At 44.4% G+C, this 23,579-nt stretch overlaps 1 protein-coding gene across 1 annotated transcript in view; it reads left to right on the forward strand.

The window, feature by feature from the left end:
* SLIT1 (slit guidance ligand 1) overlaps positions 1 to 23,579 on the forward strand; it is a 118,913-nt gene that overhangs the window by 19,552 nt on the left and 75,782 nt on the right. The window contains exons 2-4 of the mRNA XM_082224759.1: positions 4,206 to 4,277; positions 4,704 to 4,775; positions 6,389 to 6,460. Of these exons, the coding sequence (XP_082080885.1) occupies positions 4,206 to 4,277; positions 4,704 to 4,775; positions 6,389 to 6,460 (216 nt within the window). The remainder of the gene's footprint in view (positions 1 to 4,205; positions 4,278 to 4,703; positions 4,776 to 6,388; positions 6,461 to 23,579) is intronic.

The raw sequence follows: 23,579 nt of genomic DNA on the forward strand, positions 1-23,579 counted from the left end.
AATGTATTGAGGTGCCTTCTATATAGAGAGGCAAATATATTTGATGTGCCTCTCATGGCTACAGGCCTGGGAGACTCATCCACTCCAAGCATTTAATGCACTCTGACGTCACTTTAAGTCATGACTTTCCTCAAAGAATCCTGGGAACTGGTTAAGGGTGCTGAGAGTTGCTAGGAGAACCTTAACCAACCCCAGTTCCCAGGATTCCTTAGGGAAAGCCACAATGGTCACAATGGCACAAAAGTGCTTTACATGTTTGGTGTGGATGGGGACCCTGTTGCTATGAAGATTTGTGTTGTTTTTGCAAGATGGCTATCCCAGTATACGATTGTATGTCCTTAGCATATCAGGAAGCCAGGAAATAGCTAATTAATCATTGGCAAAATGTAATCTACTGTCAAAGGTGTTCATTTTAACATTTCAGTGTGCAAGGAAAGTGACAAGCAAAACACCCAGGGCTGTATTAAACCAGATTGTTTCATTAGTGAAAACCAGCACAATGATGCGAGTGCAGTTGGACCCTGCATCCCTATGTCATCCCCAAATCTGCTCTGGAGGGTCAGAAATGCTTTTAGTGACAGAATGCCTTAGCGTGCTTTAGTGTGACATTGAATACAACCCCCTCTCCCTTTTGAGCTGTAGGATGGGATGCTTCCCCCTTAGCGTGCTAAAACTAAGGAGTTACGCTGCATTCACTTGGCATCCTTACTGAATTGACAATCAGGTGCTTTTCAGAGAAATGCACTCTGACACCAGTAACTTAATAGTCACATTGAGATAGGAAACTGGAGCAGAGGGGTGGGGGTAGTCTGCACTGAGGGGGTAAAACAAAAAGATTCAGCTATACCAGGAAGCACTTGATTCCCTTCTAGGACTGGCTGCCCCGAGCTGGGAGCCCCGAGCCAAAAGGTTGCGCTTTTGTAATTGAAAATGTAAATTTCTTAACGTTGCGGCTTATGATCTACTCTGGCATTTGTGTGTGTGTACATGACTATGCTTCTGCCTGCACACCTGCAGCTGAGTTCACATGTGGCACCCAAGACAATAGGCACATCTCCTAGATGGCCCCTAGACACCACAAGCAATATAAATGGTAATTTCCTGATGAAGTCATTTTGTTTGGAGTGGCTGGTTTACCCCAGAAAGCCCTTGAACACATGACCCTGATTTCTAACTGCTCTTCCTCCTTCCATATGTGATTGAGCATAGGGCTGTGCGTCGAGGCACCCACTGAGGCGCATAAACATTAGAACAGTTTCAACAGCTGCAGCAAACTCTTTCTCTCTCTCTTTCTGGCAGTTGTCTTGACTGCTGTGATGTTCTCTTGAATGGCCTTTTCGATTTCCCTGTCTCTGGAGGTTCTGAGCCTTTTATTGGCACGGTTTAAATTTCTCTTCACAACATGCCAGCAAGCAGCAAAACACTGTTATTATGATCCTGTGCGCTTGAGGACAAGATTACCTTGGCAGTTTCCCCTGCCTTATAAATGTTGTGGGGGGGCAGGGGGGGGGACGATGACGGCTAGCTAGATTTTTAACATGGCCTTAAAAACCATAGGCTGTTCTTTTCTTTGGTGATCTATGTTCAACTTGTATGTTTTCATCCCTCACTAGACTGACAATATCCCTAAAAGAACTGGGAGTTCTTCCCCATTAAAAACAAGAGGCAACAATTCAGTAGGTGTAGTTTTCCCTGCCAATGATGGGAGAAGTTGCATCTGTCGGACTTACGTTTTCCTCAGAACTCTTAAAGGAACAGAAGTCTTTCCCCTTTTGGAGCAGGGGTAGCTAACGGGGGTGTTTCCCAGATGTTGATGGACTACAACTCCCATCAGCCCCGATCACTGGCCATGCTGGCTATGGAAGATGGGAAATGAAGTCTAAAAACATCTGGAAGACACCACGTTGAATATCCCTGTTTTGGATACCTTTACCTTTAGCTGCTCCCTATTTCAGGAACTGAAAGGAAAAATGGTTGTAAAATGCAAGTTTTTGCCTCTTGCTCTCTATTTCTGTGGAGAAGACCGAGCTCCAAATCATTCAGGTTGCTGAGCAGTTACATTCCCATCAACTGTCCTGGAAAAAATTGGGACATCCCATATTTTCTCACGAAAGGACGGCAGCCATTTTAGCCGCCATGATTTTGCACAATTTCGGGCCACACTCTCACCCTGCAAAGGCGTTTTTTGGGGCAGTGCTTTTGTGTGGCACCCCGAAATGTGCATTTTTGGGTGCCGTGCCTGGAAAAAGTGTTTTTTTTTGGGGGGGTGATGTCATGTGGGTCATGTGACTTGCTCAGAAGTGCACTCCTGGAAGATGGTGTCTCGGATTGGAGCCACTATGTATTGGTGGGTATGCGATTAGCCTTTTAGCTGCCTCAGGTTCTTATTATGCCATGCATGTTTGTCATTGTAGCTTGCATAATTGCAGCAGGAATGGGTGTAGGTTTCAGCCTGCCACAAAAGGGCAGGGAGCAATGCTTGTTCACCCCATCCATTCAGGGTGGTCCTTCCTGGTGTCTTGGAAACGTGCTTCCCCGTTCCACCCGCACCAAGCAGTCTCATAATGAAAGGAGGCCAGCAATCTTTGTGATCGAATAGATGCAATTAGCTGCCGTTTCAGCTGGACAATGAGGTCTCTCCGAGGGATGATGCTTGCTTGTTTCATGGGCGAAGCCATATCCATAGTCTTGACCCTACGCAAGCCAAGCATACAAATTATCTGTTTGTGGAACAGTCTGGCTGAGGTGGAATTGCAAAGAAATTGTCCCAGGACCCTCCTATCAGTAGGCAGTGGGTTGAAGCTGAGAGTGGGATGAAAAGCTGGTGCTGTGTATGTTTGCTCTGACGCATCCAAAACTCCACATTCATCACAGTTGGAAGGACAGAGAGTTGGCATTGCACACAAAGGCGCTTCCTCCAGCCATGGCAAGTAATTAGTGGTTCCCTGTGTGTCAGTCTCCTTTGCCACCACACTGGGCTAGAAAATATATCTTTGAACACCCAGAACCCTAAATACATACCATATAGCCATCACTTCCACACTCTACATTACATACCTAAAGTTTCACATAATTAACGCTGTCTCAACACAGACTCTTTGTATATTCCAGATCCCATCTAAAATCTCTCCCTGGTCTATCCAGGCTCTGGTTTTCACTCCTGCTCAAACCAGTCAGGTTTTTCCTTTCCTCTCTTCTGTCGGTGAACCTTGCCAGTCCTCCCACTGGCTACTTTTGGTTCTCATTTGGGGGCTCAATTAAAAAAGGGGGGAGGAAAGGGGGGAGTAGTTTGTTTCTCATCCTCAGTAATTGTAGAAAGAAACTTGAAACTGAATAGCTGTAGCACAGAGACCTGAAGGTCAGAGAGGGGCATCAATGCACTACAACTGCTGCCATGGACCTAGTTTTTCATACCAGTGAAGAGGCAAAGGATTGAGGAGGAATATATACCCCCCCCCCCATGTTTTCTGCAGTGAAGCAGGCAGGGAAAAGAGATGCTGTTGAAATGTCAGAATTCAGACCCATCTCAAGTTTGTAAAAAAGCTGCTATTTTGTTTTTTATTCCATTCATTTCATTTCTTACCTGCCCTTCACCACAAGATTCCAGCATGGGTTACAGCGCTATAACATACAGGATTAAAATTAGTTAAAATAATTTACAGTCAGAAGAATAAGGTGGGTCCTGCCTGTCTGCCTATCTATGTGTATGTGTGCGTGCATGCATGTGAAAGGCTCACAACCCCCTGCTGCTCAATAGATGAACTCTTGTGAAATATGGTGCTAACTATGTGGAAAGCATAGTAAGGTGTCCAGGACAGGTGAACTCTGTTTTGCTTGTATGGAAATAGTACATATGAGGCTAGCACTCTTGTGTTAGGGACTACGGATCTGGCACTGGGCTGGTCCTACCATTAGGTAAAGTGCGGTGGCCACCTCAGGTGGAGGTACTGAGTGGAGGAGAGAGCTCCGCATTGCACACATAACCTTCCCTGCAGCCCCTAAACTAGGCTGCTGCCCTCAGGTGCATTTGAGCATACTGTCCCATCACGAGTCTTGGAATAAGATTCAACGGCTAGTCCAGTCATAGCCTCTGCATGGCATGGCAGTGGGCAGGCGCCATTTTGTCCTCTGCCTCAGGCAGCTGAATGTGTTTTAACCATGTGTCTGCTTCCTAACTTAGAGTGTTTCTGTCCTTCACTTCACAGGGAGCTGAATGGGAACAACATCACCCGCATCCACAAAAATGACTTTGCTGGGCTGAAGCAGCTGCGAGTTCTGTGAGTGGCCTCTCCCTGCTGCCTCCCAAGTGATATTATCCTCATGTCTCCACCCCTGTTATTACTGAAGCCACGTGGGGCTGCTGTGTGTGTGTGTGTGTGTGTGTGTGTGTGTGTGTGCCTGTGTTCCCTTTAATTCAGAGGTGGGGGACCTTTTCCATCCCAAGGACTGCATTTCTTTCTGGGCAACCTTCTGAGGGCCACATGCCAGTAGTAGTGGGCAGGGCCAGGAGCAAAGGGGCCAAATTTATGCCTTTGTACAGTAACTTGCCTTCAACAAACACTCACACACCCTTCTCTATCCTGTGCACAGTCAGCCCAACAAAGAGGAACTCCCATCTGCTAGGATGCTGGGCTCCCTTTGTCCTCTTCCTCTTGTTTTTCCCTTCTGCTATCCCAGCTCTGATGCTCTTATTCCTTTTTCAGGCAGCTGATGGAAAACCAGATCAGCGTGGTGGAGCGAGGGGTGTTCGACGACATGAAAGAGCTGGAGCGACTGTGAGTGTCTCAGGGAACTGATCAAACTACAGAAGCTGGGGGTGGGGGAAGTATACACACAGAGGGAAAAGATGTGTGTGTGGCACGCGGTGGGGGGGCGTGTAGAGATTTCCCAGCAGAAACCCTGTTTTCTCTCTCCCCTCCATGCAGGCCATTCACAGGCCTAGGATCATGCACTTGGTGGGTTTCTTGGTCCTAGGAAGTTCAGAGGTGGGACTGGGCCAGGGGTGGAAAGAACAGCTCAAAAGCAGTCAGCTCCAGTACCTACACCAAGAACCAGTGCTTCTCCACCCCCTCCCTCCTGCTGACACAGGCAGATGGTGTGAACACTAAGTGTTTTTACACCCAGCCCTGAACAGCCTGGCTGGTATTTACACCCAGATGCTTCCCAGTCTGTTCACCATTTCTTTCAAATCTAAAATAATTCTCAGCAGTGTGCGTTCAACGAGGGGCAGTGTTCAAATCAACCCAAGCTGTGTCTGCCTCTTTTCCACACAACAGCTGTAAATTGTCACCTGCGAAACGTGCTTCTATTGTCTCTGAATATATCCTTGCCTTGTCCTGCCACTGCCAGGGGGAAAGAGTTGTTCCAGTGCAGTCCTGGATGAGACTGGCATGCCTAGCATTGTGCAGAACATGCTACCCCTTTAATTGGCAAATGCCAGGCTAAATGGACTTTCATCAGTATAGAGATATCATACAGAAACCCCAATCTTCATCCATAAAGCATCATGGGTAATTTATTATTGGAAGTTTAGGCTGCATTGCCTTTTCATTAATCTGTGGCCACACTCTGACCATTATCCATGTCCTGTACAAATCTGCAAACACCACAATTGGACCTCTTATCTAGTTGTGTCTTGATACTTGGTCCTATACTACCTTTGTATTAGTTGCCCATTCAGATTCTTTGTTCTCCCCCTTCCTTAAAAACAATACTAAATTATATTTTAAAACACATGTAGTTTGCAATCTGAATTTAAAACCCCGCGCTAAAACTGCACACATCTGTATACAGATAGGTAGCTGCGTTGGTCTGACACAGTCGAAATAATAATAATAAAAATGTCCACTAGCTCCTTAGAGAGCAACTAAGTTTGTTCTGGGTATAAGCTTTTGTGTGCATCTGAAGTGTGCATGCACACGAAAGCTTATACTCAGAACAACTTAGTTGGTCTCTAAGGTGCTACTGGACATTTTTATTTTGACACATCTGTATAGTTTACCTGTACATTCCTACGTACCTTTGACAGAATTTGTACCCCTCTTTTCTCTTGAAAATACACACTTGTACCTTTTATCACAAGTATTTTTATGTTCTTAATCTGTAAGGGTGTGCTGAAGCAAATGGAATAGTTGGCTGAAAAATATCGGCAAAGGTTTTAGGGAGGTATTCTAGTTAAGCTGTGAGATCATTGGGGCACAAAGACTACTAGTGGCAGCAACAGTACCAAGTGACCTTTAAGCCCAGCTGCTATTGTTGTAAGACATATAATAAGGTGCAGAACGTGTGGACTCCCAACTCCCATCAACCCAGGCTACCATGACCAGTGATCAGGGATGATGGGAGTCTGTGAATGCTTATGAAACTTCCTTCCCCTCTGTTTTCCTAGACGTCTGAATCGGAACCAGCTGCACACTTTGCCAGAGCTCCTATTCCAGAATAACCAAGCATTGTCTCGGTTGTAAGTACCTAGAAATATCTTTCATATTGCTTTTGTTTTTTCTATCTTGAATGGGAAAGCAGCAAGAAAATGGTTTTTGGTGTGGTGCACCAATTGCTGTGTACTGGAATTGGCTGATGGGGCTACCAGAACATCAAGGTGTGGATCTGTGGTGTGCCCTGAATGTGTAGAATGAGAAGTGGGTCACCTTTGTCCAGTCCACAACTGCCACATCTTGAGATCCAGGTCACAAGAGTTTTAAGGCATGGTACAAATTGAGGCTGCATGCTCCCTGACCGGTTCGTAGAACAAAAATGTAGTTTTTCTCCGTCCAGAATCATTCATCCTCATCATCAACATGCTGCTTTCAGTCTTTGATTCTAGAACCTGCCATTCTCAAGAGGTGTGTGGTTACTTGATACACATTTGAAAACCCTCACCTTGATTAGGTTATCTATGCCTTTTCCTTTCTGCATATGCTCCAGGTAAATTAAGTAGGAAGTGGTGACTCTAGCCTTGGTATACACCCACCCACAGTGTTATTGGGCAAGTGTTGATACATTCCCCCATTCATGGGTCTGCTTACATTTCTCTTCAAATGGACACACTGCATTTCAAATGGAAACAATCTGCAATGAGGTCCCAGTCCCCTCTGAATTAAACCACCTTCTCAAGTAATGTTTTTTAAGGAAGGTGGAATACGCAATAGCTCTAGATTGCATGCGAACTACATAGAAGAAACAAGTACTCAGTCTCCATTGATTCTAGAATAAAATGTTGTGTGTACACAGCCTGGTATTATTGCCACCTGGGTATGGAGAGACCAGTGGGTTCTTGAGCTCTCCATACATATCACTTGGAAGCTGAGGACATTATGTGTATTGGACATTTCAAAGGTCATGTGTTGCACACAGATGACCACAATCCACCATGAACTGCAGATTTTAGGTGGACTGAATCCCGCTGAATGCCTACATAGAATAGCAGCAGAGATATGGAAGTTGATCATTGATCATTTATCTAGAACGCCTTCCTGTAAAACAGAGGTGGGGGATATTTTTCAGCTTGAGCGCCATGTTCAACAGGGGCTGCTTGCTGGTGCTGGACAGGGCCAGAGGCAAAAAGTGGGTGGGCAAGTGGATGTGACTGTTCCCTTTGTATACAGTGGACTTCATTCCAGACATGCAGAAGTCAGAGGTTTATACGCCCCAAATTGCATAGGTACCATTAAGCATCCATTTGTATCTGTGTATACCTGTATACCCCACAAAAAAGGGCTGTGATGAGTGATGCAAGAGGACTCTTTAGATTTTTGCTTTGCTGAGTTGATTGTGAATCTAAACATTTTGTCTCCCTAGTTGAACAGACAATATATAATCACTTCTATCCTCCCTTGCTAATTACCAAGAGCTAGGAAAGACAGAAAATGAACAACTGTGTCTTTTAAAAATAAAGATTATTGATAAAATGTTCATGTAAAATAATTAATAAAAGGAAGTATAAAATAACATTTCCTTTGTATACCAGCCTCCTTAAAAGCTCGTGCTAATAATTTGAAATATGCAGTTGCCCATAAAACGTGTTTATAATTATGTATTTCTTTATGGCTTCTATAAATACAAAAGTAACAATGACTTGCGTAACATGTTTTCTTCTCTGTGCACCGGCAGCTGCTAACAAAACATTATCAAAATCATAGGGGGTGGGCACCTGCCAAGGCTCATTATCACATGTTGGAGGGATTCAAAAAGGGCTTCTGGCAAAGCTTTTGAGTCAGAAAAAGCCAATTGCATTGTTAAAGTGTGTGTGTGTGTGTGTGTGTTTGTGTTTGTGTGTGGGCACAAACACAGAAGGTAGAAGCATTAGCAGAGATGACAGCTTGCAATAGGAGAGCTACTAGTAGAAACAAATGAATTACTTAAGCTGAGTTTTTGGCTTGGAATACTTTTTGTTTTTTAGCTTTTGTAGAAGTTGGCGGATAACCATGAGTCATTTCATTTTTCCTGTCTTATTTCCCTTCCACATCTTCACTTATCCAGGCTTGCCTGATTTTTAAAGACCAATTTCTAGAGGCTGGTGGAAGGACTTTCAGATCTCATTTAAGAACAGAAGTTCATACAACCACAATTAAAAGATTTTAAATCATCACAAGTGTTCTTGTAAAAATTATATGTTGGTATACATTCTCCTTACCCACACAGAGAATGAGGGTCTTTACTGTGTCAGAGGTAGCCAATGTGAAGCCTTGCAGATATTTCTGACCTATAGCTCCCATCATTCCTGACTATTGGCTACACTGGCTGGGGCTGGTGGAAGTTGGAGTATGATAACATTGAGAAGGCGTCATTTTGTCTACATGAGTTATAAGGGGAAGGGATGGGCTGCAGTGCATCAGAGAGTAGTTAATTTTTATCTTCATTTTGTATCCTTCACTTACGAATTGCCTTTCTAATGACATATGAGTTTCTTAGAGAGATTAAAAACTCACGAAGATCAGAAAATCAACATGTATTAGCTTCAAATGCTTACTTACATTGTTCCTTGCTGAAGGCTATGAATATGTGGCAGGGTACAGATGTCTAAAGCCATATTCTTCCGATCAAGTGTCTGAAATGGACCCCTGTCAGAGCTAAGGAAGACAAGCCATTAGACTTAACACAGTAATGTTGTCATTGCATTTTTACCCATGCAAACCAGACTCTGCAGAGTGCCTGGAATTATATTGGGAAGAGGTAAAAAGCCCAGTTGAAGAAGCCCACATGATCATAGCACAGTATCCTCAGCCAGTGGGTGGCATTCTGTGACTAGAAAAAGAGCACAGCGATGTATGTAAGGGAAGAAGAGGTTTCAGAGAATAAGTGTTTGCTCCCCTTCCCTCTCCCAACATTTTAAGGAGTGCCAGGTTGATTCCTGAGGAATGTCAGCTTGGCCTGGTTTGTTTGGGGCTCCAATCCCAAGAACAAGGACAGGAGGCATGTGCAGATATTTCCCACTGCTCTCCGGGACATGCTTCTCATCCAGATGCAAGACCTTAGGAATGAGTGTGAAAGGAAGTACCAAGGAGATGGTTTCCTCTGTTTTATATGTGATTATAAAAGGACAAGAGAGGGGATAGGCCTGTGCCAAGCCCCCTAAAAGGCACGGTTTCTGAGGCAGCCGTTACCATGGCAGCTGATGGCTTGATCTAGCTCACTGCCATTGACTGTCGACTTTGCTTCTTCAAGCTGTTAAACAGTTATTCACTGTTGTTGGACAGTGTGCCCCCACAACTGTGTATCGCCCCCTCCCAGAACGATGTATCCCCAAGTCATACTCAGAACAGACCCATTGAAATCATTGTCCTTGACTAAGGCAAGCGCATTGATTTCAGTGGATCAACTCTGAGAATGGCTTAGTTGGATGCAAATTTCCATAAATAAAAATGTAGACATTTGTGAGTTTGCCTGAGGGGCTCCAGAGCATATGTGCACACAAGTGCACACTCACAAACCCACACATAAAACCAGGGTGTCACGCTAACTATGAAGTTCTGGATGGATTAAGCCCTGCAGTGCAAAGCTACTTCTTCCCTACCTGATCTGGCCTGGATGTGATTAATTTTCAACCTTATGTTAGATGCAGCAGATACACACAATATTTATATTATTTCATTATATCATAAGGCATTTCGGAGAAAGGCAATGGCACACAACCCTATTTCTTGGTGACATCTGAATCAGATATGAGGCTGTGCAAGCTCTGGGCCAGTGTCTGGATGCAGTGGTGGACCTGCAGGAGGGCTAATGAATTGTGTTTGAATCCTGAGAAGATGGAGGCTCTTTTGGTACCCCTGGATGTATCTTTGTCCCTAGAGGCTCAGGTGTCCTCTCTGGCTAGGAGTGCCTTCTACCAGCTTCATCTGGTTCACCAGCTATGGCCATTCCTGGTCAGGGACAGCTGACTTCTGTAGTTCATATGTTGGTAACCTCAAGTCTGAATTACTAAATATGCTGTACGTGGGGCTACCCTTGGGCCTCGTCTGTGGTGGCTAAACTACTGATGGGGGCAGATAGGTGGCAACATGTTACACTGTTGTTAAAATCTCTGCAGAAGCTGCCTATCTGCTACCTAGCCAGGATCAGTGTTCTTGTATTAATTTACAAAGCTCTGAAAAACTTGGGATGAAATAGAAGAGATGGTGGCTATGGTGCCCCGTGTCAAGGAAATGGTGACGGGGGAGGTAGAGGATTCCCTCCCTTATTCTTGGGGTGGGCCAGCCATGTCTGCCTGGTTCTGAGTTTTAAAAAAATGATGTGCACGCATAAGCCTTGGTCTAGAATGAAGGAATGCAAGTGGTCAAATAAGCCGAGAATTGCATATACAACTTGGGGGGGGGATTTTGTCCCTGTTGGGGGGGACAAATGTTAAGTATCATGAGCTTCCACATACCTAAGTTTCCCTTGGGTACGCTGTAACCTTTGATTTGTTGATAGGAAGAAGCATTATCCTTTCATAGTCATTGGCACAGGGCCACTCAAATTCAGTATTGGAGGACTTTGTAACATTTGCTGCCATGGAACAACTGTAGAACTCAACATTCATATTCCACAGTCTGATAATTTTCCAAAAAGACACACAGATCACACTAGGAAGTGGTGTACAAGAACTGAGGCTGCCAGAAGTGTGTCTTTCAGAAATATGGGTACTTTTCTTTAGGTGTTTCGGGTATTCATAGCTCTTTGAGAACCTTCGTTCATTCGACCACGATGCTCCCTCCCCTGGAAGGACTCCCTTGGTTGTTGTATTTCTTCCGTACAGTGGTGCCTCGCAAGACGAAAATAATCTGTTCCGTGAGTCTCTTCGTCTAGCGGTTTTTTCGTCTTGCGAAGCAACCCTATTAGCGGATTAGCGCTATTAGCGGTTTAGCGGCTATTAAAGGCTTAGCGGCTTAGCGGCTAAAAGGCTATTAGCGGCTTAGCGGCTTAGAAAAAGGGGGGGAGCAAAAAAAATCACAAGACTCGCAAGACGTTTTCGTCTTGCAAAGCAAGCCCATAGGGAAATTCGTCTTGCGAAGCGCATCGAAAAACGGAAAACCCTTTCGTCTAGCGGGTTTTTTGTCTTGCGAGGCATTCGTCTTGCGGGGCACCACTGTATTTATTGTGTTTCAGGTATCTCTGGAATACAAAATCTTACCGATCTGAGGCGAGTTGTTAAAAAAATTAGGATATCCTTGTATATGCTTCAGTCTCAGATATTAAGGATGTCATAGAACAGACTTGTAATTATGTCCCCATCTCTCTTTTAAAAAATGCAAATAGAAAAAGAAAAACCAACACCATTAGCTCACATTAGCAAAAAACAATAAGTCGTCAGTCCTGCTTTAAACATTAATATAAACAGTCCAACTAGATCCCCAAATGAGATTAATGATAGGTAAGATAAAACTTTATTCGCATTAGCCAATGGCCATAGCAACAGTAAAACATTACAGTATACGCAGAAACGGAAATTTGATATAAGAGCACAATTTAAAGTCCTAAATCAACTGTCAGTTAGTGGCCCTTATTCTGATTGCCCCTGCTATGAACCTAGCATGAACCTTTGCTGTTATCTGCTCATTTTGATCTGATAGAAGAAAGGACATTGTGGCAGCGGTTGAGCGCCCTGGGATGGTTAGTATGAGTGGAGTGATGATCTCGTTCCTGAGGTCTTTCTAGAGAGTACAAGACAGGAGGACGTCTGCCGCTGTTTCGGTGCTATGATCTCCACAGGGGCAAAGGCATTTCTTGGGTGAGATCTTTTGTAATCGACCCTCAAGTACCGCAGATGGAAAAACATCCAGCCTTGAGAGATTAATGATGATATATGTTCAAATGTAGAAAAGGCTTTGAGTATGTGTGTCTTCATGTGTGGTGCATTATTTGCCTTTTGGCATTTCAGGCCTGGTGGCAACACCAGTGCATTAGCTGATGTATATTTAGCTGGGCCCTGTGTCTTAGGTGCTGTGGGATATTTAAGTTCAGTCGCTGAACTTGAGTGAGTCACTTTGTGAGTGAGTCACTTTGGAAAGAAGGATGCCAGGGATGCTGTAGGCAGTGGCCTGTGGAGAAACACTGCCCAGTTCGCTGGCTGGTCACAGAGTAGCTTCCCCACAACTATCACACCTCGTCTTCCAACTTTCAGGACAGAACCAGTCAGAGAAACCAAATGTGTATGCTGTGCAACAGCATGCCCACAGTCTGGTAATGGCACCTCTTTAAAATTAAGCTACAGACATTGCTATAGATCTTGGGTCATAGATGTGTGTGGAAATGGCACACAAGTATATGCTGGCTGGAACTAATGCTGCATCAAGGTCACCTCTGACTTTTACATTAGAAATAAAACAATTAAGATAATTATTGTAGAGCAGAATTCTGCCCCTCCCTTAATCGGCTCTGTCTTTAATGCCATCCTTGTAAACCCAAATCTCATCAACAGAAGATGGATGTGGGAGGGAGGAATGTTTAGGAGACTCCCTCATATTTCCTTCGTTTGTTGGCCAAGAGGTAAAACAGCTAGACAGAGGCAAGGGGGAGTGGATGGTAGGGGAGGGATCCTAGTCTTAGAAGATCTGGGTCTTCACAGTTTCTGACCATTTCCCACATCACCTTTAGTTCCTTGTCACATTTTAAGCTTTGTGTTGTTCTTTTACAGAGAACAACTATGTACAGTGCTTGGAACTTCTGTATTGACTTCTCCTGACTACATGGAGAGTATCCATGCCTTTAATTGAATGTTTCTGCAAGTATTTGCTGTTGGTGTGGAAATTCTCCTTGGAATTGGGACGGTCATAAGGACAAACTGTCCAACATATTGGAGCTGGGCAGGGAGAAAAGCAACGTCCTACATAGACCGTGGTAAAGAAAATGAGCAGTAAGCCCAGAAATTCATTAGTTTAGCACACAACCCAACTATGAATATATTGGGTGATGTTAAGCAGGCCACTACAATATTCCAAGTTTGAAACACTACTGTCCCCCAACTCACATTTATAATATGAGGAGGATAATACTGACCCCAATGTGCTGCCAGACTCAAAGCCTGGGGTGACTCCTTGTGTTCTGACTTTCAGTGAGTTGTGTATGGAGTTCTCCTCTGATGTTTACTCCTGTCTCCTCTCCTATGGTTCATTCCAGCCTTAATATCCTGTACTAGTCATAAAATGTCCTCTGCAGTTTATTGTTTTCTCCTATAACACAAATAGTATTTTCCCACCATGACGATGATGAATTCGGTTAGGGTGAAACCGAGTCTGGTGCATTTAAATCAACTCTGAGCACTAGCAGGAATGACAGCCTTAAACTGCGGTTACCATGCCTTGCATGGGAAATCTTGGTCGCACAGCTGGAAGTGGTGTCACCCTACAAGCCAGCTGTCCTCCCATGCCCTTTACGAGTCTCGTTTTAGAGGATGGCCCTTTATTCCTCACAGTCTCCTTGAATACAAAGGATGCCCCCTTTTTCAGTTATGAATGTTTCTCAAGGCTATTATTAAGTGACAAACAAGCTGGTTTGGCTGTAACAGTTTCCCTCAAGAAACCTTCGGGGTGTTCTTTGATGGGAGACGAAGAATTCCCAGCATCTATACAAAATTACATTTCACAGGAGAAATCATGATAGTTCAAAACCTGTTGAGATTTGTAATGTAATCCTAATGATCACTTTTGCAAATGACATTTTTTAAAAAAATATCAGTCCTAGGAAATGCTTTTTTCTGGGGGGATGCAGGGGAACACATACCCCTAAACATTTTGTGAATCTAAGTTTGGCCTCAATATGAGTAGGATACTCAATATGAGTAGGAAAATGAGAGTACCCCTAAACATATTTTTTAAAGAAAAAAAGCACTGGTCCTAGGCATGTGGCTCCCATTAGTTGAAGTCTGCTGTAAGCCTTTGGCCTGTAATTGTGATTGTTAGCTGTGGCCAGGTAGGCAGGGTGAGAGGGCGTGTTGTGGCAGTGGGGAATTTCTCTCTCCCCACCTCATGGACCTTTGTGTAAAAGGACTAAGACTTCAGTCAACTACCCACTTACCAGAACTCAATGGGACTTCCTTCCAAGGGGGCATATACAGGGTGAGTCTTTTAAAAGAGGCCCCATGGAACATGTGTACTCTGTATCCACAGGGCCTCTTTTAAAGGACTCACCCTGTATAAGGCTGTACCACTGTGGGGGAGCAGGCTGTGTCAGCTAATGGGCAAGACAGTGGTATGTTTAGATTAAAGGGAAAGTTTCAGTGGGAAAAGCACAGTGTGGAGAGAAGATGGTGTTTGGGGGAATTGACCTGAGGCAGGACTCAAGTCATCAGCTCCAAGGAAGGGTACCTGCTAATGTTGATCAGTGACCTGCATTTGAACTCAGATTTCTGCATGTGTGGATTTGGATATGGACATGTCTCTTTGGGCATTCTTTCTACAAGGTATATTTCATCTTAACTGAACAACAAAGGCTGTGCATACGGCAGAGTGCTAATGCCCATGTGGGTTGCACAGATTTTTCCATGTGAACTTTTGTGTACATTCATCTACGCATACGCATGAATGCTTTGAATTGAACTCTGTTCCCATCAGCGCTAGTGGACTATGCTTGATGAGGTGTATTTACTCCATGTTGCCGTTCCCTCCCCTCAATTAGTATTTCCCTACCCTCCCTAAGCTCTGAAAACCTAAGGTCCATTGTGGGAATGCATGAAGGCATATACTTTTTTTTTTTTTGAGATACAGGTTTTCCAACATACCAGACTTGCCCAAAATACTGGGTTACTGTTTTGTTTTGTTTTGTTTTGTTTTGTTTTGTTTTGTTTTGTATGCATGTGTATGTTCAGCCTGACCTGGCCCCACCAGTAACGCACCCTCTCTGAGTTCTGGAAAACTGAGGTCCATTGTGGGCATGCACACAGGTATCATGGGTACAAAATAGTGGGTTAAAGAATACAAAGTAATTATGTGTGTGTCCTGACCAGCCCCACCAACAGCTTACAAAGGAGTGACTCACCAACAGGGGGTGTGATGATAGGTGACGGAAAACACCCTACCCACACAATGTGCTTCCATACATTCACAGTTGGGTAACATGCAATTTTATGTTGGATTTCTCTCCTTAGGAAAATCCAAATTAAATGGGGTGGGGTGGGGAGAGTATGGACTACTACTTGAATAAGAGCAACGTTGTATGGATGACGCAAAAGATATGGACACTTGGGGTGCATCAAATCCACTTTAAACTGTTGTGTGGACACTGCTAGAGAGTTCTATAGCAGTATAAAGACTTGTCGTTTTCCATGCCTCAGGCTATCATGGCTGCCTCTCCTGAAGTTGCTCTTTCCTAACTGCTGTTGCATCACTGACTATCTTCATGGTTTATGTGTGGTGTAGTTGTTTTGATTTAGGTCCCTCATTCCCTTTAAGATGGCATATATAGGTCTACGGTATTTTGTCCCCGCAGGAAACCTGTGAGATATGTTAGGCTGAGAGGTGGTGATTTACCAAAGGTGTCCTTAAACCTATGCTCTTTGTCCTCTGGAGAGTATCTCATTAAGTAGCCTTGGTGCCTGAAAATGGTGCTTAGTTGATATTTTGCTGGAGAGCACCTGACCTTGCTGACCCTGCCTCAAATGGGGTTTAATTAAACTGTCAGCACTGGACGGAGGAACAAAGGGCCAGGCCTCCCCCACTTCTCCCCAGTCTCACACTAGCAGGAGGGCAGTGTCACTGTGAAAATGAAGAGCTGTTAAAAATGAATCTTGTTTCCCATCAAGGAAAATTACCAAGGCGGGAAGGTGACCTTGGCAATCATGCAGCCAAATACATTTCCATCGCTCTCGTTCTTGCTATGCATATAGTTGGTGACCCACAGGGATGTCCGAAAGATAGGCAAAAGTGGTGACAGGGAGAGAAAATTGTGGGGATAAAACAATGTAGGTTTCAAGATACAAGTTGCTTGTTATTCCTTGCCGGCCTGGCCACAGAGTATGATCGTCTGTCTCCCTGCTCTCTTGACTCTACAGCTGTTTTATCCAGCTACTCTATACAAGGCAGCATTGCTGTTTTCGTCCACACCATGTGAATGACAATGCCGTGCCTCCATCTCTGTGGACACTCACAGCACTCCTGTCCACATTCACAGTCTTCCAAATAAGGATCAAACTAGACATTATACCACAGACTTGCGTAACAGTCACTTTCTCTCAGATAGGTAGACAGAATGGATATAGCTATAGATATATCAACCATGGAGACTTCATGTTTGAGCAAAGGACTGGCAAGGCGGGGTCTGCTTAATCTTTTCTCCCTCTGCTCAAGATTCACCCTTCCTCAGCAGCTTTGCCACCTATGGGGAAAGGACATAGATACCTCTTTTCATCACAGGAGAGGCAATTTTGAATGGGGACTGGAGGGCAAAGGGTGAAGCATTCCCTCCCCTTGCTGTATCTTCACTGAAGATTGCAGCCGCCTGTGTCTCCTTTTTATTCTTTTACTTTAAAAACAAAGAAACCCAGTCTGCTGTGTGACTTCTAAGATTATTGTTCTGGAATCCATACAATTTGTCACTATCATGATCAGAATGAGTTCCTTTTAAAGGAAGCAAACAGGAAACCTGGTTAACTAAGCCTATAAATGTCACTGGGCTGCCATTTCAATTGGTTTAGCCTATAGTCGCTCAACAGTATTATGAATACCAAATGTCTGAACCTCCAGTTCCATTAAGAGGATATAGTTTTATTGTAGAATTGGGGACACATGGCAATATAGGCACTTTTCTGAAGCTAAGCAGGTCTGGTCAGTTCCTGAATGGCAGATTGCCTCGAACCCCATCTCCTCATTTCTGCAGGAAAAAATAGGCAGGTATCTTATATCTGCTGATGCCCCCCCACCCCCAAATACCACAACTGCCTTCAACTAAAAACAACAGCATGGGATATATGGTGATGGTTCTCTTGCCAACTTTCATTCAGGCAGCAGTCTAAGAATCTCTTTCCATTAATCTCCAGTTCCATCACTTTTCATAACAAATCCTCTTTTGGCATACAGTTTCCATAGCACACATATGAAATGTCTTCTAGGCAATAAAGAGGTAATAGATGAAGAGATGGTATCTTGCTGGTTATTAAAGAAGTTATCAACAAAGGCTATTTGCATTTTGACAATGCATGTTTAGGGCTTTCTACAGTGGCATACAAACTGACCTAATTTGCAGATTTTGACTTATTGCCTTAGGATAGATGCAGTGCATGTCCGTCCTGTCCCCCCACACCCTTCAGTGCTTTGACTACTTGCTGGAGATGCATAGTTTCTCTCCTGGTTGCAAATATGTATGTTTGATGAGGCAATGAACATCTTCCAAACTTGGAACAGACCCTCAGCAGTGCGTTCCATGTAGTGCCGCAAATCAGGACCATCTGTGGAAGCAGCAGGTGTCAGTCATTTTATGTGTTGTCGGAGCAATCAGATCTACACCAAGTTTCCTTTTTTTAAACAACAACAACAATACAACCCATTGGGTCCAAGATACATCTGACGCTGTTCTTAACCTGAGGTACCACTTTAGCTAATGGGGCCAACTGCTGCCACCACCGCACAATTTCTGTTCTCATCCTGAAGCAAAGTTCTTAACTCGAGGTACTATTTCTGGGTTATCGGAGTCTGTAACCTGAAACGTCTGTAACCCGAGGTACCACTGTAATAGAATCATGGAAGTATGGAGTTGGAAGAGACCCTGAGGATGTTCTAGTCAAGTCCCCAGCAATGCAGAGATCTTACCTGAAGCATCCAAACTCTGCTTAAAAGCCTCCAAGGAAGAAGAGGTCACCACCTTCTGAGGATGTCTGCTCCACTGTTAAGCATCTCTTACCATCAGAAAGTTTCTTCCGGGTGTTTAGTTAGAATCCCCTTTCCTGTAACTTGAATCCAAGTTTGCTCCATCTTCCATGTGACAGCCCTTTAGATTTCTGAAGGTGGCTATCATATCTCCTCTCAGTCTCATTTTTACAGGCTAAATATACCCAGCTCCCTCAACTGCTCCTCATAAGAGTAATGACTAAATGTCTACTTTTAGAACCGTAGAATCACAGAATTGTAAGGTTGGAAGGGATATTGAGGATCGTCTAGTCCAGCCTTTCTCAACCTGTGGGTCCCCAGGTGTTGTTGAACTACAACTCCCATCACCCCTAGCTAGCAAGGCCAGAGCTCAGGGATGATGGGAGTTGTAGTCCAACAACATCTGGGGACCCACAGGTTGAGAACCGCTGATCTAGTCTAACCCCCTGCAGTGCAGGAATATGCAGCTTTCCGTATGGAATCTGCTACCACTCTTTAACCAACTGACCTATCTCATGCCATCAGGAATGCAGTGAATAGGCATTTCATCCCCCAGTGGAACAGTGACAACCTGTTGATTTGGTGCTGGTTTGGACCTGACCTGTTTTCTTTTTCTTGGATGTAACATTCCTGCAAAGTGCTTCCTGTGAGGTGAGAGTTTTCCTGCCTTTATGCTTTCCCGCACTGGTGAGGGGGCAACTCTTGTCACCCGACATGTCAGGGTTTACCATTTGCAATTCTCTACCACAATCCCACAGCGCTGGGGAGGTTGAGTGTGTGTGCTTAAATGGCATAACTGACAAAAGACCCTTCTGTGGGAAGAAGGCAAGAGGCTCGGTGCTGAGAGTGATTTGCCGAATACCAATAAGGAGGAGAAATTTGCTTTGCCAAAATGGTTGGGGTGGGGTGGGGTGGGGGGAGGTGTGTGTCTGGGTCTGTGCAACTCAGCCTGGAAGGAGGGGGAGAGTTGTGGATGCAGGGTTAATGTCAACAGTGATCAACAGGAAAATGGGATGGGATGGGGGGGGTGAGCTCAAAGCAACAAAGAGTCAGTGTGGCTGGGTGACAGTGATAACAAATGAGGTGCTAATGGGTGAGGAGGATCACCAGAGTTCTTAGTCCAAAAGGAGTTGGCATGAAATAGACAGCTATACTTGGCTGTGTGGTGGAAGAGGCTTCAATCTGCACCCCTGCTTTATGTGCATAAAAGTTTCAACTGTGTCCTCGTGCATGATGAAATTAATTTTCTGCATGAATAGCCAATCAACGAATGGAACAGAGGGAGCAACTTTATTATGAGCCACACCATGGTCCATCTCATTTGGTATTTTCTACACTGACTGGCAGTAGCTCTCCGGTGTTGCAGGGAGGGGGCTCTCACAGCCCTACCTGGAGGTGCCAGGGATTGAACCTGGGCCCTTCTGCATGCAAGTCAGACACTCTACCACTGAGCACAGAATGCAGAAACATTTTCCAGGACTGAGACTGCTGGTGTTACACTTCCTGGCCTACGGTATGACCTATATGTTGTAGTGCATGGAGTGCTGAGCATGAATGGGTTCAAATTCCCATTCATGGTGCAATCCTGTACACACCTAGCACTTACTTCCGAGTAGACATGCATACTTAATTCAGGAAGCTCACTGGGCAGCCCACCTCTCAGCTTCACTCATCTCAAAATGGATAAAATTGGACAATACCCATTTGCTACCACGCTGAGCTCCTTGGAAGAGGGGCAGGGATCCTAGCAATTCTCCCAGATATTGATAAGGTAACTTTTATTGTTTTTCATTGCATAGAAAAAGGCACCTTCTCCTCCCCCCGCCCTTTTCTTGTGTCAGTGCAAATAGCCCACCATTTATCAGTTTCCAAAATTCATCTTTTTTTAAGCAAAAGTTTGGAGCTCTGAGTACTACCCTTGGACACTGCTGAGAATTCCATCTATCCAGCTGGTCAATGTTATTTCACCAGCAGAGCCACAGAAAATAATCCTTTTGAGGGTTTAGATGCTATTAGCAGAATTAAAAAGACCATCCTCCTAATGTGGTTTAGCTCAATCCATATAATAAAAATAAGTCAAAGCAATTAACAGAAGTAAATAAAATTGCCAATGGTTTACTAAGCAAATCAATCTGGGATAATTCGATTTGTGGAAAATAGAGAAGTAAAGGCTATTACTGGATGCTTTTAAGTGGGGATTATTAGGAATGGCTGGTAGGTAGGAAGCTTGTGGAGATGACAGGCTGCCCTATAGCTATGCGTTAATACTGAGCACATTTGCCCTAGTTGCTTTTTGTCCATTGATTTATCTCGGTTGGATCCACTTCTGATGAGCAAAACCTGTGGCTTCTTTGTTCCAGCAACCCCTTAATAAGAACCCTTTCTTTTTGTTGATTTTGCTGTCTCTTTTTGTGCATACCCTGCTTGTACTATTCTTTCCCACCCTGTTTGTGCTGCCTGTAGTCTTGAACATGCGGTGACATTTCCAATTATGCCTGCCTGTGTTTGCAATGGGACCTCATGTCAGTGTCTAGGCAAATCCCTGTCAATTGTGCTTTCTTAATCACTGGCATTCCACTGCTCAAGGGTATCTGCTCAAGTCTGGGCTCATTGCAAGTAGTCATAGCAGCAGGTTTGTGTCCCACAACACCTCACATTTTAGAAAACTGAATATGGTTGAATATTGAGAAAGGAAGAGATTTAGCTTCATGTCAGTCTAACGTTACGTTATTATTGTGTATGTGATATGTGTTCTTAATGTAGTTAAACAATTATGATGAAAGATATGGGGTGGGGATCATTAAAGGCAGTCTGGTTTTGATTCACACACTGCTAGAAATACCTGATAAAGTATGTGGTCCTGTTTCCAGTTTACACTAGCTAGATGTGAATAAGGTCACTCTAAAGTCTCTTAGCATTGGCAGAGGCCACAGATGCACAAATAAGGAATCTGCATTGACCCCATAACACTATTAGCTGAAGGAAACTGAGTGGAGTTGGGGGGCTTTGCAGAAGTATTTATTTGCAGTATTTATATATCACTTTTCAGGCAGACCTCACAAAATGGTTTACAAAAGATTATTAAAACAAAAAGCAGTGCTTTTAAAAAGTCACAATAGAATGGGCAAGACAACATGTTTGTGCAGAAGGAGCTGTTACTGCTTCTTCTCCCCTCCTCAGGGCAAGGTCTCCTGTAGTGGCTGTTTTGGGGAGAAACATGGAGCCCCCAGCCAAGGATCAAACTTGTGACCCCTGGTTTACAAGACCAGTGCTCTCACCTCTGAGCTATGAAGTCAAGTCGAAGTTAATTGGGATCATGTGCTCACAAGGGTTGATGCTACACCTGATGACAGTGAAGCACAATACCTGTGAAAGTGGTGTTGTGAATTTAAAAACACCCAAGTCACTCAAGAGCTCCAAGCAGTTGTTGCTCCTCCACCACCTTAGCCATAATGGAGGGGAGGATTCTAAGTAACTCTGCAAACAATTGTGGCATATTAGCAGGAGTAGAAAAACTCCAGCAAGGAAGCAGAGCTGATACATTAAGACAGCACAGGGATACACCACTGTGCCCTTGTGTCTATAGTACAGTACAGTACAGTTCTCACAAAGCTTTACCAGATGGGTACTTGCACAGACCTTGAGGCTAGCAACAGATAGAGGAAGGTCAGATGAATAATGCTTGTCTTCTCAGAGCCCTTACAGGTACTCTGTCTCTTGGGAATCTGCACACAAACATCCACCAAGACCCTTCCCTCCACCCCAGCATTTGGGCCTAAAGGGACAAGGCACCCCATGCAGGTAAGCAAGTGAGGGAGGACTCACCTGGAGGGCAGGGTCCTTGCTTTAAAGCTTGACACCTGCATCTCCTCCATCCCTCCTCCTAAATTCCCCAAATGCAAGGGGATGCCTTCCGTGCTCTGGAGAGGGCAATGGGAAATATAGTTACCTCTGCTGGTGAATACAAGGCACTCTTGCTTGGCCTCTTGCTACTGCTGGCCAAACACAGCTTGTTTTTCTTTGCAGGGCACATGAGCACAGGAAACAGAAATTACAGGTGGCACTTCATTGCATCTTCCTGCAGCGGATGGTTGAATGTTGTCTGCCCTGAGAAGTGAACATCCAGATGCAGTTAACAGGTGGATTGTCAGTGGAAAATTGCGGAGACCAGAGTGAGGCATTACCAGTACCTAGGGAGATATTTTCCCCTCCTTTATGCATTTGACAGTCCCAAAGTAGCACATGGTTACTTGAATTTAATGCCTGTTACCATCCTCAAGTCTCTTGTCTCTCTGCAGGCGACAAGGCAGCTATTCAACACACTCAAGAGGCAGATTCCCTGTGCTAGGCAGACAAAGCCTACAGTAGCAGTACCAGCAAGAAATTTCTCTGTGGGGCTACCATATTTTTAGTTCTAGTAGGGCCCCTGTGCCTTTCCAGAGTGTACAATGCACAGAAATGTATAAACTGCTGCATTACCCAGGGTAGAGATGCTGTGATGGAGAGAGGTATGTCAGGCAAGGTATGCAAGGCATTGGGGCCTTGCAAGATAAAGAAGGATGCCAACCCTCCATTATTCTGTGATGATGCCAGATCAGACTACAGAACCAATGTTCTTCAATAAAACTTGTGACCACTTTAGCTATGCCTCTGTTCTCATTAGCTGATGGGGAACCTGCATGTTTCTCACCTCAGGATGGGACGCACTAATGGGAAACAGTATCTTTAATCTTCTACCACAGCACTTCACCAGGGATGAGGAGCCTGCCTATAGTGGGACACTAGCAAGGGAAAATGGAGGTCTTAGTAGCACAGTGCTGACATCTCTCACCCCCTGCCTCCAGATACTGTTCAGGTGAAAATGAACCAATGCAGCTGGTTGGATGAGGAATGTTGGGTGGATAACAATATGTCCTAGGAAAATAAAAGGCAGGCACAGGCAGTCATCTCAACAAGTGCATGTTGCAGAATAGAATGAAGGAGGCTAGCAAAGTGAATGGTTTCCTGTGACACAGACAAGTCAGATGGTTACCTTGGGGTATTTGTTTATGTACCAGACACTCTGGTTGGCTATCACATTTCACTCTTTTTGGTGTGAATACATGTCCCAGAACTTTGTCCTGTGAGATTTTAACCAAAGGTTGAACCTCAGTCTTCATGTAGAAGAAGATAGTGCTTTTCCACTGTGTTTTTCCACTTATCCATGGCTCCAGTTAGGGTTCCTTTGGAGTTGGACTACAGGTCTGGAATCTCTTGGTTCCATGCACAGGTAAGCTGGCGGGTGACAAGTGGTGTGTACTCATG

Source organism: Podarcis vaucheri (genome assembly GCF_965113315.1).
Source record: "Podarcis vaucheri genome assembly, chromosome: 5".
Lineage (NCBI taxonomy): Eukaryota > Metazoa > Chordata > Lepidosauria > Squamata > Lacertidae > Podarcis > Podarcis vaucheri.